Here is a 16,713-nt window from a genome sequence, read left to right as displayed (position 1 = left end):
ATGTTGACAAAGTTGTTTTTATCTGATCAGAATGTATTCGAGGTACTCTGCTCTGTGTTTCAGATATCAAGGAATAACACTCTCTTTTGATTTACAGAATGTGCCTGCATTTATGAGGGAGAGAAATACAACTATCAAGATGTGATCTATAATACTACAGATGGCACAGGAGGGTGTATTGTTGCAACCTGTGGTTCCAACGGAACGCTTCAAAGGGTTGTCTATGAATGTCCAATCTCAACAACACCCACAACAGCAACAACATTTCACTTCAGCACTACACCACCTGCCACTACTTCCACAGGTACATTGTTTATAGCCCATAAGAGCATATTCTGTTCATTAGTGAGTAAAACATAGATACTAAACTATGCCTGCATTTACAACATAAATTAACATATACAACCTCAAAATAGATGACAGTAAGTCTCATTTGTTATTAGCATTTGGTTTCAGACAATATTTGGTAACCAAACTAACACAAGAAAATAAACACAGAAAATAAAACCACTTCTGAAACCCCCAAATGAAAACCATTACATACTGCTTTGAGACTATTAATTTGCTTATCTTCATAGTGAACAATAAAGAAACAGTATCAGATTTATTATGTGGAACTATTTCTGTATCTAGAATAACCTTTACTGAATGAATAATTCATTATTTTTCTTATTAAATTACAAAATTATTATTATCTGTAAAATTCCTGGTATGTTTCATGGTATTTATAATGACAGTACTAAGTGGATTGCCCAGATATTGACACTGAGATACTGAAATTTTCATTTCTAGATTTCCTGTTCAGCATTCTTCGGGTTGGTAGTCTCTAAATACAATGTGCACATGTTCTTTAATGAAATAAGTATTCAGCATAAAATTTCAAACTTCAAGTTTTGAAATCACAAAAACCATCAATACTGCTGGAATTCATTAGGCGTTCTCCAGCCACTACATAATGAGAAACCACCTGCAAAAGCTTATGGACTGCTCTCCAACCAATAAATGGTTTTTTAAGACCAGAGCTGAAGTACGAAGTGTAGGAGAGCTAATAATACTGCATTAGACATCTTTTACTTGAAATGGAAAAAAACAATCCAGCATATTACATGAGGAGTCAACTCATATGGAACAAAAAAAGTACCCATGAATCTTGACACATAGACTTTCCACTGGATGAAAATTCAGGCTTTGACACTCCAGATATACTAGCAAATATTCAAGTAAGGTAAAAACCAAGGAAATACACTGAATCTAATGCAAAAATAAAGTGAGATTCCCCCTCCCCCCCCCCCCGCCCCCCCAATGTGTATAAATTATACCTAAAACGTATTTAAGCACTTTGTAAAAGATCAGTGGCGTTGTCTTTGGAACTGAAAGTTCCAAGCATGTCAGTATATTGAATTGCTGGGTAATAGATTTATTGTTCTATTTCATATTAAATTATAAGTACACTAAACTGATGCCCTATAGGCTCAGAATGCAAGTAAATGATCTTAGTAAAATCTTCAGCCCATTTAAAAAAAAAGAAAATATTTACAGAAATTTATTCTAAGTTTTGTGGTTTCTTCTTTTTTTTCTTTCAAAGTGTCACCAACTACATCAGTATGTGTTCATGAAGTCTGTGAATGGTCAGAATGGTATGACGGGAGCCTGCAGATCCCTGGCTACGATGGTGGAGATTTTGAAACCTTTGATGATTTGAGATCTAAAGGTTACGAAGTCTGTAAAGCTCCACGGGCTGTTCAATGTAGAGCAGAGAAATTCCCAGATATACCTCTGAAAGACCTTGGCCAAAAAGTAGAATGCAGTAAAACAACTGGGCTTATATGTTACAACAAAGATCAAATTTCCATGATGTGCAACAACTATGAAATCAGAATCTTATGCTGTGTTTTTGTACCATGTTCTTACACGACACATTCAGAAACTACATCATTTTCAGCGACCACAACATCACCAGCTATTACAACTTCAGAAAGTACAACATTCATACCTTCAGCCACAAAAGAAGAAACCACAACCACAACTGAAATGACAAAGCCTGTCACCGCTTCCCCATCAACAACATCCCTTTGTACTAAAGAAGAATGTTACTGGTCACCGTGGTATGATGCCAGTTATCCAGGGTCTGGATACAATGACGGAGACTTTGATACAATTCAGAACATTGAAAAAAAGGGATACAAAGTTTGTGATAACAGAAAGGGTGTTGAATGCAGAGCAGTAAGGTTTCCTAATACACCATATCCACTACTGGAGCAACACATAACATGTAATAAAGAGGAAGGACTCATATGCTACAATAAAGATCAATTACCACCGATCTGCTATAATTATAAAATACGATTTAAATGCTGTGAAAACATAACAGTACCGTGCAATACAACTACAGCAACCCATACAACAACAATATCAACAAGTACATCGATGTCTTCAACGCCTCCAAGTACATCATCCACGGAAGAATCAACCACACCACACTTACAAACCAAGCATAAGACAACCACAACATCAATGACACAACCAGAAACACAATATATTCATACAAGAACTACAACACAACCAATAACACAGACAAAAATGAAAACAACAACAAGCATATCCGTTCCCAGCATGACCTCCAGCACCACCTACTCTACCACGGCCTGTGAACCCGAAGTCTGCTCCTGGAGTGAATGGATAGACGTCGACTTCCCCTCCTCGGGGCCCAACCAGGGAGACGTTGAAACCTACCAGCGAATCCGAGCCGCCGGCAAGGAAATCTGTCAACATCCAAAGGAAATCGAGTGCCAGGCGGAGGACTACCCCGAGGTTCCCATCCAAAACATCGGACAGGTCGTGCAATGCGACGTCCACTTCGGGCTGGTCTGCAAGAATGAGGACCAGACTGGCGAATTTAAGATGTGCCTCAACTACAGGATCCGCGTCCGCTGCTGCCGGCCAAACTACAATTGCCCTGCCATTATGCCCCTGTACACCACCAGCCCCACCACCACCACCACCCAGAGCACTCCAACCTCCACCACAGTCACCACCTCCACCTCCACGGCCTACTCCTCCACCAGGCTGCCCACCTCCTCAGAAACCACATCGCAAACCTACACCAGCACCACCAGCCCCACGCCGACACCTACCATCTACATCCCCAGCGTGAGCTCCACCACCACCTACTCCACCACGGCCTGTGAACCCGAAGTCTGCTCCTGGAGTGAATGGATAGACGTCGACTTGCCCTCCTCGGGGCCCAGCCAGGGAGACTTTGAAACCTACCAGCGAATCCGAGCCGCCGGCAGGGAAATCTGTCAACATCCAAAGGAAATCGAGTGCCAGGCGGAGGACTACCCCGAGGTTCCCATCCAAAACATCGGACAGGTCGTGCAATGCGACGTCCACTTCGGGCTGGTCTGCAAGAATGAGGACCAGACTGGCAAATTTAAGATGTGCCTCAACTACAGGATCCGCGTCCGCTGCTGCCGCCCAAACTACAATTGCCCTGCCATCAGCCCCCTGTACACCACCAGCCCCACCACCACCACCACCCAGAGCACTCCAACCTCCACCACAGTCACCACCTCCACCTCCACGGCCTACTCCTCCACCACACTGCCCACCTCCTCAGAAACCACATCGCAAACCTACACCAGCACCACCAGCCCCACGCCGACACCTACCACCTACATCCCCAGCGTGAGCTCCACCACCACCTACTCCACCACGGCCTGTGAACCCGAGCTCTGCTCCTGGAGTGAATGGATCGACGTCGATGTCCCCTCCTCGGGGCCCAACCAGGGAGACTTTGAAACCTACCAGCGAATCCGAGCCGCCGGCAAGGAAATCTGTCAACATCCAAAGGAAATCGAGTGCCAGGCGGAGGACTACCCCGAGGTTCCCATCCAAAACATCGGACAGGTCGTGCAATGCGACGTCCACTTCGGGCTGGTCTGCAAGAATGAGGACCAGACTGGCAAATTTAAGATGTGCCTCAACTACAGGATCCGCGTCCGCTGCTGCCGGCCAAACTACAATTGCCCAGCCATCAGCCCCCTGTACACCACCAGCCCCACCACCACCACCACCCAGAGCACTCCAACCTCCACCACAGTCACCACCTCCACCTCCACGGCCTACTCCTCCACCAGGCTGCCCACCTCCTCAGAAACCACATCGCAAACCTACACCAGCACCACCAGCCCCACGCCGACACCTACCATCTACATCCCCAGCGTGAGCTCCACCACCACCTACTCCACCACGGCCTGTGAACCCGAAGTCTGCTCCTGGAGTGAATGGATAGACGTCGACTTCCCCTCCTCGGGGCCCAGCCAGGGAGACTTTGAAACCTACCAGCGAATCCGAGCCGCCGGCAAGGAAATCTGTCAACATCCAAAGGAAATCGAGTGCCAGGCGGAGGACTACCCCGAGGTTCCCATCCAAAACATCGGACAGGTCGTGCAATGCGACGTCCACTTCGGGCTGGTCTGCAAGAATGAGGACCAGACTGGCAAATTTAAGATGTGCCTCAACTACAGGATCCGCGTCCGCTGCTGCCGGCCAAACTACAATTGCCCAGCCATCAGCCCCCTGTACACCACCAGCCCCACCACCACCACCACCCAGAGCACTCCAACCTCCCCCACAGTCACCACCTCCACCTCCACGGCCTACTCCTCCACCACGTTGCCCACCTCCTCAGAAACCACATCGCAAACCTACACCAGCACCACCAGCCCCACGCCGACACCTACCACCTACATCCCCAGCGTGAGCTCCACCACCACCTACTCCACCACGGCCTGTGAACCCGAGGTCTGCTCCTGGAGTGAATGGATCGACGTCGATGTCCCCTCCTCGGGGCCCAACCAGGGAGACTTTGAAACCTACCAGCGAATCCGAGCCGCCGGCAAGGAAATCTGTCAACATCCAAAGGAAATCGAGTGCCAGGCGGAGGACTACCCCGAGGTTCCCATCCAAAACATCGGACAGGTCGTGCAATGCGACGTCCACTTCGGGCTGGTCTGCAAGAATGAGGACCAGACTGGCAAATTTAAGATGTGCCTCAACTACAGGATCCGCGTCCGCTGCTGCCGGCCAAACTACAATTGCCCAGCCATCAGCCCCCTGTACACCACCAGCCCCACCACCACCACCACCCAGAGCACTCCAACCTCCCCCACAGTCACCACCTCCACCTCCACGGCCTACTCCTCCACCACGCTGCCCACCTCCTCAGAAACCACATCGCAAACCTACACCAGCACCACCAGCCCCACGCCGACACCTACCACCTACATTCCCAGCGTGAGCTCCACCGCCACCTACTCCACCACGGCCTGTGAACCCGAGCTCTGCTCCTGGAGTGAATGGATCGATGTCGATGTCCCCTCCTCGGGGCCCAACCAGGGAGACTTTGAAACCTACCAGCGAATCCGAGCCGCCGGCAAGGAAATCTGTCAACATCCAAAGGAAATCGAGTGCCAGGCGGAGGACTACCCCGAGGTTCCCATCCAAAACATCGGACAGGTCGTGCAATGCGACGTCCACTTCGGGCTGGTCTGCAAGAATGAGGACCAGACTGGCAAATTTAAGATGTGCCTCAACTACAGGATCCGCGTCCGCTGCTGCCGGCCAAACTACAATTGCCCTGCCATTATGCCCCTGTACACCACCAGCCCCACCACCACCACCACCCAGAGCACTCCAACCTCCACCACAGTCACCACCTCCACCTCCACGGCCTACTCCTCCACCACACTGCCCACCTCCTCAGAAACCACATCGCAAACCTACACCAGCACCACCAGCCCCACGCCGACACCTACCATCTACATCCCCAGCGTGAGCTCCACCACCACCTACTCCACCACGGCCTGTGAACCCGAAGTCTGCTCCTGGAGTGAATGGATAGACGTCGACTTCCCCTCCTCGGGGCCCAGCCAGGGAGACTTTGAAACCTACCAGCGAATCCGAGCCGCCGGCAAGGAAATCTGTCAACATCCAAAGGAAATCGAGTGCCAGGCTGAGGACTACCCCGAGGTTCCCATCCAAAACATCGGACAGGTCGTGCAATGCGACGTCCACTTCGGGCTGGTCTGCAAGAATGAGGACCAGACTGGCAAATTTAAGATGTGCCTCAACTACAGGATCCGCGTCCGCTGCTGTCGGCCAAACTACAATTGCCCAGCCATCAGCCCCCTGTACACCACCAGCCCCACCACCACCACCACCCAGAGCACTCCAACCTCCACCACAGTCACCACCTCCACCTCCACGGCCTACTCCTCCACCACGCTGCCCACCTCCTCAGAAACCACATCGCAAACCTACACCAGCACCACCAGCCCCACGCCGACACCTACCATCTACATCCCCAGTGTGAGCTCCACCACCACCTACTCCACCACGGCCTGTGAACCCGAAGTCTGCTCCTGGAGTGAATGGATAGACGTCGACTTCCCCTCCTCGGGGCCCAGCCAGGGAGACTTTGAAACCTACCAGCGAATCCGAGCCGCCGGCAAGGAAATCTGTCAACATCCAAAGGAAATCGAGTGCCAGGCGGAGGACTACCCCGAGGTTCCCATCCAAAACATCGGACAGGTCGTGCAATGCGACGTCCACTTCGGGCTGGTCTGCAAGAATGAGGACCAGACTGGCAAATTTAAGATGTGCCTCAACTACAGGATCCGCGTCCGCTGCTGCCGGCCAAACTACAATTGCCCAGCCATCAGCCCCCTGTACACCACCAGCCCCACCACCACCACCACCCAGAGCACTCCAACCTCCCCCACAGTCACCACCTCCACCTCCACGGCCTACTCCTCCACCACGCTGCCCACCTCCTCAGAAACCACATCGCAAACCTACACCAGCACCACCAGCCCCACGCCGACACCTACCACCTACATTCCCAGCGTGAGCTCCACCGCCACCTACTCCACCACGGCCTGTGAACCCGAGCTCTGCTCCTGGAGTGAATGGATCGATGTCGATGTCCCCTCCTCGGGGCCCAACCAGGGAGACTTTGAAACCTACCAGCGAATCCGAGCCGCCGGCAAGGAAATCTGTCAACATCCAAAGGAAATCGAGTGCCAGGCGGAGGACTACCCCGAGGTTCCCATCCAAAACATCGGACAGGTCGTGCAATGCGACGTCCACTTCGGGCTGGTCTGCAAGAATGAGGACCAGACTGGCAAATTTAAGATGTGCCTCAACTACAGGATCCGCGTCCGCTGCTGCCGGCCAAACTACAATTGCCCTGCCATTATGCCCCTGTACACCACCAGCCCCACCACCACCACCACCCAGAGCACTCCAACCTCCACCACAGTCACCACCTCCACCTCCACGGCCTACTCCTCCACCACACTGCCCACCTCCTCAGAAACCACATCGCAAACCTACACCAGCACCACCAGCCCCACGCCGACACCTACCATCTACATCCCCAGCGTGAGCTCCACCACCACCTACTCCACCACGGCCTGTGAACCCGAAGTCTGCTCCTGGAGTGAATGGATAGACGTCGACTTCCCCTCCTCGGGGCCCAACCAGGGAGACTTTGAAACCTACCAGCGAATCCGAGCCGCCGGCAGGGAAATCTGTCAACATCCAAAGGAAATCGAGTGCCAGGCGGAGGACTACCCCGAGGTTCCTATCCAAAACATCGGACAGGTCGTGCAATGCGACGTCCACTTCGGGCTGGTCTGCAAGAATGAGGACCAGACTGGCAAATTTAAGATGTGCCTCAACTACAGGATCCGCGTCCGCTGCTGTCGGCCAAACTACAATTGCCCAGCCATCAGCCCCCTGTACACCACCAGCCCCACCACCACCACCACCCAGAGCACTCCAACCTCCACCACAGTCACCACCTCCACCTCCACGGCCTACTCCTCCACCACGCTGCCCACCTCCTCAGAAACCACATCGCAAACCTACACCAGCACCACCAGCCCCACGCCGACACCTACCATCTACATCCCCAGTGTGAGCTCCACCACCACCTACTCCACCACGGCCTGTGAACCCGAAGTCTGCTCCTGGAGTGAATGGATAGACGTCGACTTCCCCTCCTCGGGGCCCAGCCAGGGAGACTTTGAAACCTACCAGCGAATCCGAGCCGCCGGCAAGGAAATCTGTCAACATCCAAAGGAAATCGAGTGCCAGGCTGAGGACTACCCCGAGGTTCCCATCCAAAACATCGGACAGGTCGTGCAATGCGACGTCCACTTCGGGCTGGTCTGCAAGAATGAGGACCAGACTGGCAAATTTAAGATGTGCCTCAACTACAGGATCCGCGTCCGCTGCTGTCGGCCAAACTACAATTGCCCAGCCATCAGCCCCCTGTACACCACCAGCCCCACCACCACCACCACCCAGAGCACTCCAACCTCCACCACAGTCACCACCTCCACCTCCACGGCCTACTCCTCCACCACGCTGCCCACCTCCTCAGAAACCACATCGCAAACCTACACCAGCACCACCAGCCCCACGCCGACACCTACCATCTACATCCCCAGTGTGAGCTCCACCACCACCTACTCAACCACGGCCTGTGAACCCGAAGTCTGCTCCTGGAGTGAATGGATAGACGTCGACTCCCCCTCCTCGGGGCCCAACCAGGGAGACTTTGAAACCTACCAGCGAATCCGAGCCGCCGGCAAGGAAATCTGTCAACATCCAAAGGAAATCGAGTGCCAGGCTGAGGACTACCCCGAGGTTCCCATCCAAAACATCGGACAGGTCGTGCAATGCGACGTCCACTTCGGGCTGGTCTGCAAGAATGAGGACCAGACTGGCAAATTTAAGATGTGCCTCAACTACAGGATCCGCGTCCGCTGCTGCCGGCCAAACTACAATTGCCCAGCCATCAGCCCCCTGTACACCACCAGCCCCACCACCACCACCACCCAGAGCACTCCAACCTCCACCACAGTCACCACCTCCACCTCCACGGCCTACTCCTCCACCACGCTGCCCACCTCCTCAGAAACCACATCGCAAACCTACACCAGCACCACCAGCCCCACGCCGACACCTACCATCTACATCCCCAGCGTGAGCTCCACCGCCACCTACTCCACCACGGCCTGTGAACCCGAGCTCTGCTCCTGGAGTGAATGGATCGACGTCGATGTCCCCTCCTCGGGGCCCAACCAGGGAGACTTTGAAACCTACCAGCGAATCCGAGCCGCCGGCAAGGAAATCTGTCAACATCCAAAGGAAATCGAGTGCCAGGCTGAGGACTACCCCGAGGTTCCCATCCAAAACATCGGACAGGTCGTGCAATGCGACGTCCACTTCGGGCTGGTCTGCAAGAATGAGGACCAGACTGGCAAATTTAAGATGTGCCTCAACTACAGGATCCGCGTCCGCTGCTGCCAGCCAAACTACAATTGCCCAGCCATCAGCCCCCTGTACACCACCAGCCCCACCACCACCACCACCCAGAGCACTCCAACCTCCACCACAGTCACCACCTCCACCTCCACGGCCTACTCCTCCACCACGCTGCCCACCTCCTCAGAAACCACATCGCAAACCTACACCAGCACCACCAGCCCCACGCCGACACCTACCATCTACATCCCCAGCGTGAGCTCCACCACCACCTACTCCACCACGGCCTGTGAACCCGAAGTCTGCTCCTGGAGTGAATGGATAGACGTCGACTTGCCCTCCTCGGGGCCCAGCCAGGGAGACTTTGAAACCTACCAGCGAATCCGAGCCGCCGGCAAGGAAATCTGTCAACATCCAAAGGAAATCGAGTGCCAGGCGGAGGACTACCCCGAGGTTCCCATCCAAAACATCGGACAGGTCGTGCAATGCGACGTCCACTTCGGGCTGGTCTGCAACAATGAGGACCAGACTGGCAAATTTAAGATGTGCCTCAACTACAGGATCCGCGTCCGCTGCTGCCGGCCAAACTACAATTGCCCTGCCATCAGCCCCCTGTACACCACCAACCCCACCACCACCACCACCCAGAGCACTCCAACCTCCACCACAGTCACCACCTCCACCTCCACGGCCTACTCCTCCACCACGCTGCCCACCTCCTCAGAAACCACATCGCAAACCTACACCAGCACCACCAGCCCCACGCCGACACCTACCATCTACATCCCCAGCGTGAGCTCCACCACCACCTACTCCACCACGGCCTGTGAACCCGAGCTCTGCTCCTGGAGTGAATGGATCGACGTCGATGTCCCCTCCTCGGGGCCCAACCAGGGAGACTTTGAAACCTACCAGCGAATCCGAGCCGCCGGCAAGGAAATCTGTCAACATCCAAAGGAAATCGAGTGCCAGGCGGAGGACTACCCCGAGGTTCCCATCCAAAACATCGGACAGGTCGTGCAATGCGACGTCCACTTCGGGCTGGTCTGCAAGAATGAGGACCAGACTGGCAAATTTAAGATGTGCCTCAACTACAGGATCCGCGTCCGCTGCTGCCGGCCAAACTACAATTGCCCAGCCATCAGCCCCCTGTACACCACCAGCCCCACCACCACCACCACCCAGAGCACTCCAACCTCCACCACAGTCACCACCTCCACCTCCACGGCCTACTCCTCCACCACGCTGCCCACCTCCTCAGAAACCACATCGCAAACCTACACCAGCACCACCAGCCCCACGCCGACACCTACCACCTACATTCCCAGCGTGAGCTCCACCGCCACCTACTCCACCACGGCCTGTGAACCCGAGCTCTGCTTCTGGAGTGAATGGATCGACGTCGATGTCCCCTCCTCGGGGCCCAGCCAGGGAGACTTTGAAACCTACCAGCGAATCCGAGCCGCCGGCAAGGAAATCTGTCAACATCCAAAGGAAATCGAGTGCCAGGCGGAGGACTACCCCGAGGTTCCCATCCAAAACATCGGACAGGTCGTGCAATGCGACGTCCACTTCGGGCTGGTCTGCAACAATGAGGACCAGACTGGCAAATTTAAGATGTGCCTCAACTACAGGATCCGCGTCCGCTGCTGCCGGCCAAACTACAATTGCCCAGCCATCAGCCCCCTGTACACCACCAGCCCCACCACCACCACCACCCAGAGCACTCCAACCTCAACCACAGTCACCACCTCCACCTCCACGGCCTACTCCTCCACCACGCTGCCCACCTCCTCAGAAACCACATCGCAAACCTACACCAGCACCACCAGCCCCACGCCGACACCTACCATCTACATCCCCAGCGTGAGCTCCACCACCACCTACTCCACCACGGCCTGTGAACCCGAAGTCTGCTCCTGGAGTGAATGGATAGACGTCGACTTCCCCTCCTCAGGGCCCAACGAGGGAGACTTTGAAACCTACCAGCGAATCCGAGCCGCCGGCAAGGAAATCTGTCAACATCCAAAGGAAATCGAGTGCCAGGCGGAGGACTACCCCGAGGTTCCCATCCAAAACATCGGACAGGTCGTGCAATGCGACGTCCACTTTGGGCTGGTCTGCAAGAATGAGGACCAGACTGGCAAATTTAAGATGTGCCTCAACTACAGGATCCGCGTCCGCTGCTGCCGGCCAAACTACAATTGCCCTGCCATCAGCCCCCTGTACACCACCAACCCCACCACCACCACCACCCAGAGCACTCCAACCTCCACCACAGTCACCACCTCCACCTCCACGGCCTACTCCTCCACCACACTGCCCACCTCCTCAGAAACCACATCGCAAACCTACACCAGCACCACCAGCCCCACGCCGACACCTACCATCTACATCCCCAGCGTGAGCTCCAGCACCACCTACTCCACCACGGCCTGTGAACCCGAAGTCTGCTCCTGGAGTGAATGGATAGACGTCGACTTCCCCTCCTCAGGGCCCAACGAGGGAGACTTTGAAACCTACCAGCGAATCCGAGCCGCCGGCAAGGAAATCTGTCAACATCCAAAGGAAATCGAGTGCCAGGCGGAGGACTACCCCGAGGTTCCCATCCAAAACATCGGACAGGTCGTGCAATGCGACGTCCACTTTGGGCTGGTCTGCAAGAATGAGGACCAGACTGGCAAATTTAAGATGTGCCTCAACTACAGGATCCGCGTCCGCTGCTGCCGGCCAAACTACAATTGCCCTGCCATCAGCCCCCTGTACACCACCAACCCCACCACCACCACCACCCAGAGCACTCCAACCTCCACCACAGTCACCACCTCCACCTCCACGGCCTACTCCTCCACCACACTGCCCACCTCCTCAGAAACCACATCGCAAACCTACACCAGCACCACCAGCCCCACGCCGACACCTACCATCTACATCCCCAGCGTGAGCTCCAGCACCACCTACTCCACCACGGCCTGTGAACCCGAGGTCTGCTCCTGGAGTGAATGGATCGACGTCGATGTCCCCTCCTCTGGGCCCAACCAGGGAGACTTTGAAACCTACCAGCGAATCCGAGCCGCCGGCAAGGAAATCTGTCAACATCCAAAGGAAATCGAGTGCCAGGCGGAGGACTACCCCGAGGTTCCCATCCAAAACATCGGACAGGTCGTGCAATGCGACGTCCACTTCGGGCTGGTCTGCAAGAATGAGGACCAGACTGGCAAATTTAAGATGTGCCTCAACTACAGGATCCGCGTCCGCTGCTGCCGGCCAAACTACAATTGCCCTGCCATCAGCCCCCTGTACACCACCAGCCCCACCACCACCACCACCCAGAGCACTCCAACCTCCACCACAGTCACCACCTCCACCTCCACGGCCTACTCCTCCACCACGCTGCCCACCTCCTCAGAAACCACATCGCAAACCTACACCAGCACCACCAGCCCCACGCCGACACCTACCACCTACATCCCCAGCGTGAGCTCCACCACCACCTACTCCACCACGGCCTGTGAACCCGAAGTCTGCTCCTGGAGTGAATGGATAGACGTCGACTTCCCCTCCTCGGGGCCCAACCAGGGAGACTTTGAAACCTACCAGCGAATCCGAGCCGCCGGCAAGGAAATCTGTCAACATCCAAAGGAAATCGAGTGCCAGGCGGAGGACTACCCCGAGGTTCCCATCCAAAACATCGGACAGGTCGTGCAATGCGACGTCCACTTCGGGCTGGTCTGCAACAATGAGGACCAGACTGGCAAATTTAAGATGTGCCTCAACTACAGGATCCGCGTCCGCTGCTGCCGGCCAAACTACAATTGCCCTGCCATCAGCCCCCTGTACACCACCAACCCCACCACCACCACCACCCAGAGCACTCCAACCTCCACCACAGTCACCACCTCCACCTCCACGGCCTACTCCTCCACCATGCTGCCCACCTCCTCAGAAACCACGTCGCAAACCTACACCAGCACCACCAGCCCCACGCCGACACCTACCATCTACATCCCCAGCGTGAGCTCCACCACCACCTACTCCACCACGGCCTGTGAACCCGAAGTCTGCTCCTGGAGTGAATGGATAGACGTCGACTTCCCCTCCTCGGGGCCCAGCCAGGGAGACTTTGAAACCTACCAGCGAATCCGAGCCGCCGGCAAGGAAATCTGTCAACATCCAAAGGAAATCGAGTGCCAGGCGGAGGACTACCCCGAGGTTCCCATCCAAAACATCGGACAGGTCGTGCAATGCGACGTCCACTTCGGGCTGGTCTGCAAGAATGAGGACCAGACTGGCAAATTTAAGATGTGCCTCAACTACAGGATCCGCGTCCGCTGCTGCCGGCCAAACTACAATTGCCCTGCCATCAGCCCCCTGTACACCACCAACCCCACCACCACCACCACCCAGAGCACTCCAACCTCCACCACAGTCACCACCTCCACCTCCACGGCCTACTCCTCCACCACACTGCCCACCTCCTCAGAAACCACATCGCAAACCTACACCAGCACCACCAGCCCCACGCCGACACCTACCATCTACATCCCCAGCGTGAGCTCCACCACCACCTACTCCACCACGGCCTGTGAACCCGAAGTCTGCTCCTGGAGTGAATGGATCGACGTCGATGTCCCCTCCTCTGGGCCCAACCAGGGAGACTTTGAAACCTACCAGCGAATCCGAGCCGCCGGCAAGGAAATCTGTCAACATCCAAAGGAAATCGAGTGCCAGGCGGAGGACTACCCCGAGGTTCCCATCCAAAACATCGGACAGGTCGTGCAATGCGACGTCCACTTCGGGCTGGTCTGCAAGAATGAGGACCAGACTGTCAAATTTAAGATGTGCCTCAACTACAGGATCCGCGTCCGCTGCTGCCGGCCAAACTACAATTGCCCTGCCATCAGCCCCCTGTACACCACCAGCCCCACCACCACCACCACCCAGAGCACTCCAACCTCCACCACAGTCACCACCTCCACCTCCACGGCCTACTCCTCCACCACGCTGCCCACCTCCTCAGAAACCACATCGCAAACCTACACCAGCACCACCAGCCCCACGCCGACACCTACCACCTACATCCCCAGCGTGAGCTCCACCACCACCTACTCCACCACGGCCTGTGAACCCGAAGTCTGCTCCTGGAGTGAATGGATAGACGTCGACTTCCCCTCCTCGGGGCCCAACCAGGGAGACTTTGAAACCTACCAGCGAATCCGAGCCGCCGGCAAGGAAATCTGTCAACATCCAAAGGAAATCGAGTGCCAGGCGGAGGACTACCCCGAGGTTCCCATCCAAAACATCGGACAGGTCGTGCAATGCGACGTCCACTTCGGGCTGGTCTGCAACAATGAGGACCAGACTGGCAAATTTAAGATGTGCCTCAACTACAGGATCCGCGTCCGCTGCTGCCGGCCAAACTACAATTGCCCTGCCATCAGCCCCCTGTACACCACCAACCCCACCACCACCACCACCCAGAGCACTCCAACCTCCACCACAGTCACCACCTCCACCTCCACGGCCTACTCCTCCACCATGCTGCCCACCTCCTCAGAAACCACATCGCAAACCTACACCAGCACCACCAGCCCCACGCCGACACCTACCATCTACATCCCCAGCGTGAGCTCCACCACCACCTACTCCACCACGGCCTGTGAACCCGAAGTCTGCTCCTGGAGTGAATGGATAGACGTCGACTTCCCCTCCTCGGGGCCCAGCCAGGGAGACTTTGAAACCTACCAGCGAATCCGAGCCGCCGGCAAGGAAATCTGTCAACATCCAAAGGAAATCGAGTGCCAGGCAGAGGACTACCCGGAGGTTCCCATCCAAAACATCGGACAGGTCGTGCAATGCGACGTCCACTTCGGGCTGGTCTGCAAGAATGAGGACCAGACTGGCAAATTTAAGATGTGCCTCAACTACAGGATCCGCGTCCGCTGCTGCCGGCCAAACTACAATTGCCCTGCCATCAGCCCCCTGTACACCACCAGCCCCACCACCACCACCACCCAGAGCACTCCAACCTCCACCACAGTCACCACCTCCACCTCCACGGCCTACTCCTCCACCACACTGCCCACCTCCTCAGAAATCACATCGCAAACCTACACCAGCACCACCAGCCCCACGCCGACACCTACCACCTACATCCCCAGCGTGAGCTCCACCGCCACCTACTCCACCACGGCCTGTGAACCCGAAGTCTGCTCCTGGAGTGAATGGATAGACGTCGACTTCCCCTCCTCGGGGCCCAGCCAGGGAGACTTTGAAACCTACCAGCGAATCCGAGCCGCCGGCAAGGAAATCTGTCAACATCCAAAGGAAATCGAGTGCCAGGCGGAGGACTACCCTGAGGTTCCCATCCAAAACATCGGACAGGTCGTGCAATGCGACGTCCACTTCGGGCTGGTCTGCAAGAATGAGGACCAGACTGGCAAATTTAAGATGTGCCTCAACTACAGGATCCGCGTCCGCTGCTGTCGGCCAAACTACAATTGCCCAGCCATCAGCCCCCTGTACACCACCAGCCCCACCACCACCACCACCCAGAGCACTCCAACCTCCACCACAGTCACCACCTCCACCTCCACGGCCTACTCCTCCACCACGCTGCCCACCTCCTCAGAAACCACATCGCAAACCTACACCAGCACCACCAGCCCCACGCCGACACCTACCATCTACATCCCCAGCGTGAGCTCCACCACCACCTACTCCACCACGGCCTGTGAACCCGAAGTCTGCTCCTGGAGTGAATGGATCGACGTCGATGTCCCCTCCTCGGGGCCCAACCAGGGAGACTTTGAAACCTACCAGCGAATCCGAGCCGCCGGCAAGGAAATCTGTCAACATCCAAAGGAAATCGAGTGCCAGGCAGAGGACTACCCTGAGGTTCCCATCCAGAACATCGGACAGGTCGTGCAATGCGACGTCCGCTTCGGGCTGGTCTGCAAGAATGAGGACCAGACTGGCAAATTTAAGATGTGCCTCAACTACAGGATCCGCGTCCGCTGCTGCCGGCCAAACTACAATTGCCCAGCCATCAGCCCCCTGTACACCATCAGCCCTACCACCACAACTACATTTGTACCTTCCTTTATCAGCTCTCTTTCTCCATCTGTATCCACACCATGTTTTTGTAAAATTGGCAATTCTGTTTTTTCACCTGGTAAGTAAATCTCTTTTTTTTGTATGCTACATATCTCATAATCAATATTTTGTGTTCATTTTTTGTCATGTTTCCTAATTTTCACTTATATAGAGTCACAACTTTTCTTTTCTGAATTGCTGTATCGTTTTTTTTAATTTTTATATTTTTACTTTTTGTGTGTTTTTTATTTATATATATTCCTTGCATCTCTTATTTTA

General features: G+C 55.1%; 1 protein-coding gene across 1 annotated transcript in view; it reads left to right on the top strand.

Annotated features, from left to right (window-relative positions):
- MUC5AC (mucin 5AC, oligomeric mucus/gel-forming) overlaps positions 1 to 16,713 on the top strand; it is a 48,895-nt gene that overhangs the window by 19,533 nt on the left and 12,649 nt on the right. Inside the window, exons 28-51 of the mRNA XM_071808610.1 lie at positions 98 to 304; positions 1,586 to 3,427; positions 3,620 to 4,046; positions 4,140 to 4,632; positions 4,807 to 5,038; positions 5,177 to 5,575; positions 5,768 to 6,357; positions 6,736 to 7,186; positions 7,379 to 7,768; positions 7,862 to 8,305; positions 8,399 to 8,879; positions 9,015 to 9,334; positions 9,527 to 9,871; positions 10,064 to 10,408; positions 10,547 to 11,564; positions 11,700 to 12,019; positions 12,212 to 12,556; positions 12,749 to 13,093; positions 13,286 to 13,712; positions 13,848 to 14,249; positions 14,385 to 14,704; positions 14,897 to 15,241; positions 15,434 to 15,823; positions 15,917 to 16,513. Coding sequence (XP_071664711.1) covers positions 98 to 304; positions 1,586 to 3,427; positions 3,620 to 4,046; positions 4,140 to 4,632; positions 4,807 to 5,038; positions 5,177 to 5,575; positions 5,768 to 6,357; positions 6,736 to 7,186; positions 7,379 to 7,768; positions 7,862 to 8,305; positions 8,399 to 8,879; positions 9,015 to 9,334; positions 9,527 to 9,871; positions 10,064 to 10,408; positions 10,547 to 11,564; positions 11,700 to 12,019; positions 12,212 to 12,556; positions 12,749 to 13,093; positions 13,286 to 13,712; positions 13,848 to 14,249; positions 14,385 to 14,704; positions 14,897 to 15,241; positions 15,434 to 15,823; positions 15,917 to 16,513 — 11,475 coding nt within the window. The remainder of the gene's footprint in view (positions 1 to 97; positions 305 to 1,585; positions 3,428 to 3,619; positions 4,047 to 4,139; positions 4,633 to 4,806; positions 5,039 to 5,176; positions 5,576 to 5,767; positions 6,358 to 6,735; positions 7,187 to 7,378; positions 7,769 to 7,861; positions 8,306 to 8,398; positions 8,880 to 9,014; positions 9,335 to 9,526; positions 9,872 to 10,063; positions 10,409 to 10,546; positions 11,565 to 11,699; positions 12,020 to 12,211; positions 12,557 to 12,748; positions 13,094 to 13,285; positions 13,713 to 13,847; positions 14,250 to 14,384; positions 14,705 to 14,896; positions 15,242 to 15,433; positions 15,824 to 15,916; positions 16,514 to 16,713) is intronic.

The sequence above is a fragment of the Patagioenas fasciata genome, chromosome 5 (assembly GCF_037038585.1).
Source record: "Patagioenas fasciata isolate bPatFas1 chromosome 5, bPatFas1.hap1, whole genome shotgun sequence".
NCBI lineage: Eukaryota > Metazoa > Chordata > Aves > Columbiformes > Columbidae > Patagioenas > Patagioenas fasciata.
Note: the sequence above shows the minus strand (reverse complement) of the source record. Positions and strands in the feature narration are given on the sequence as shown.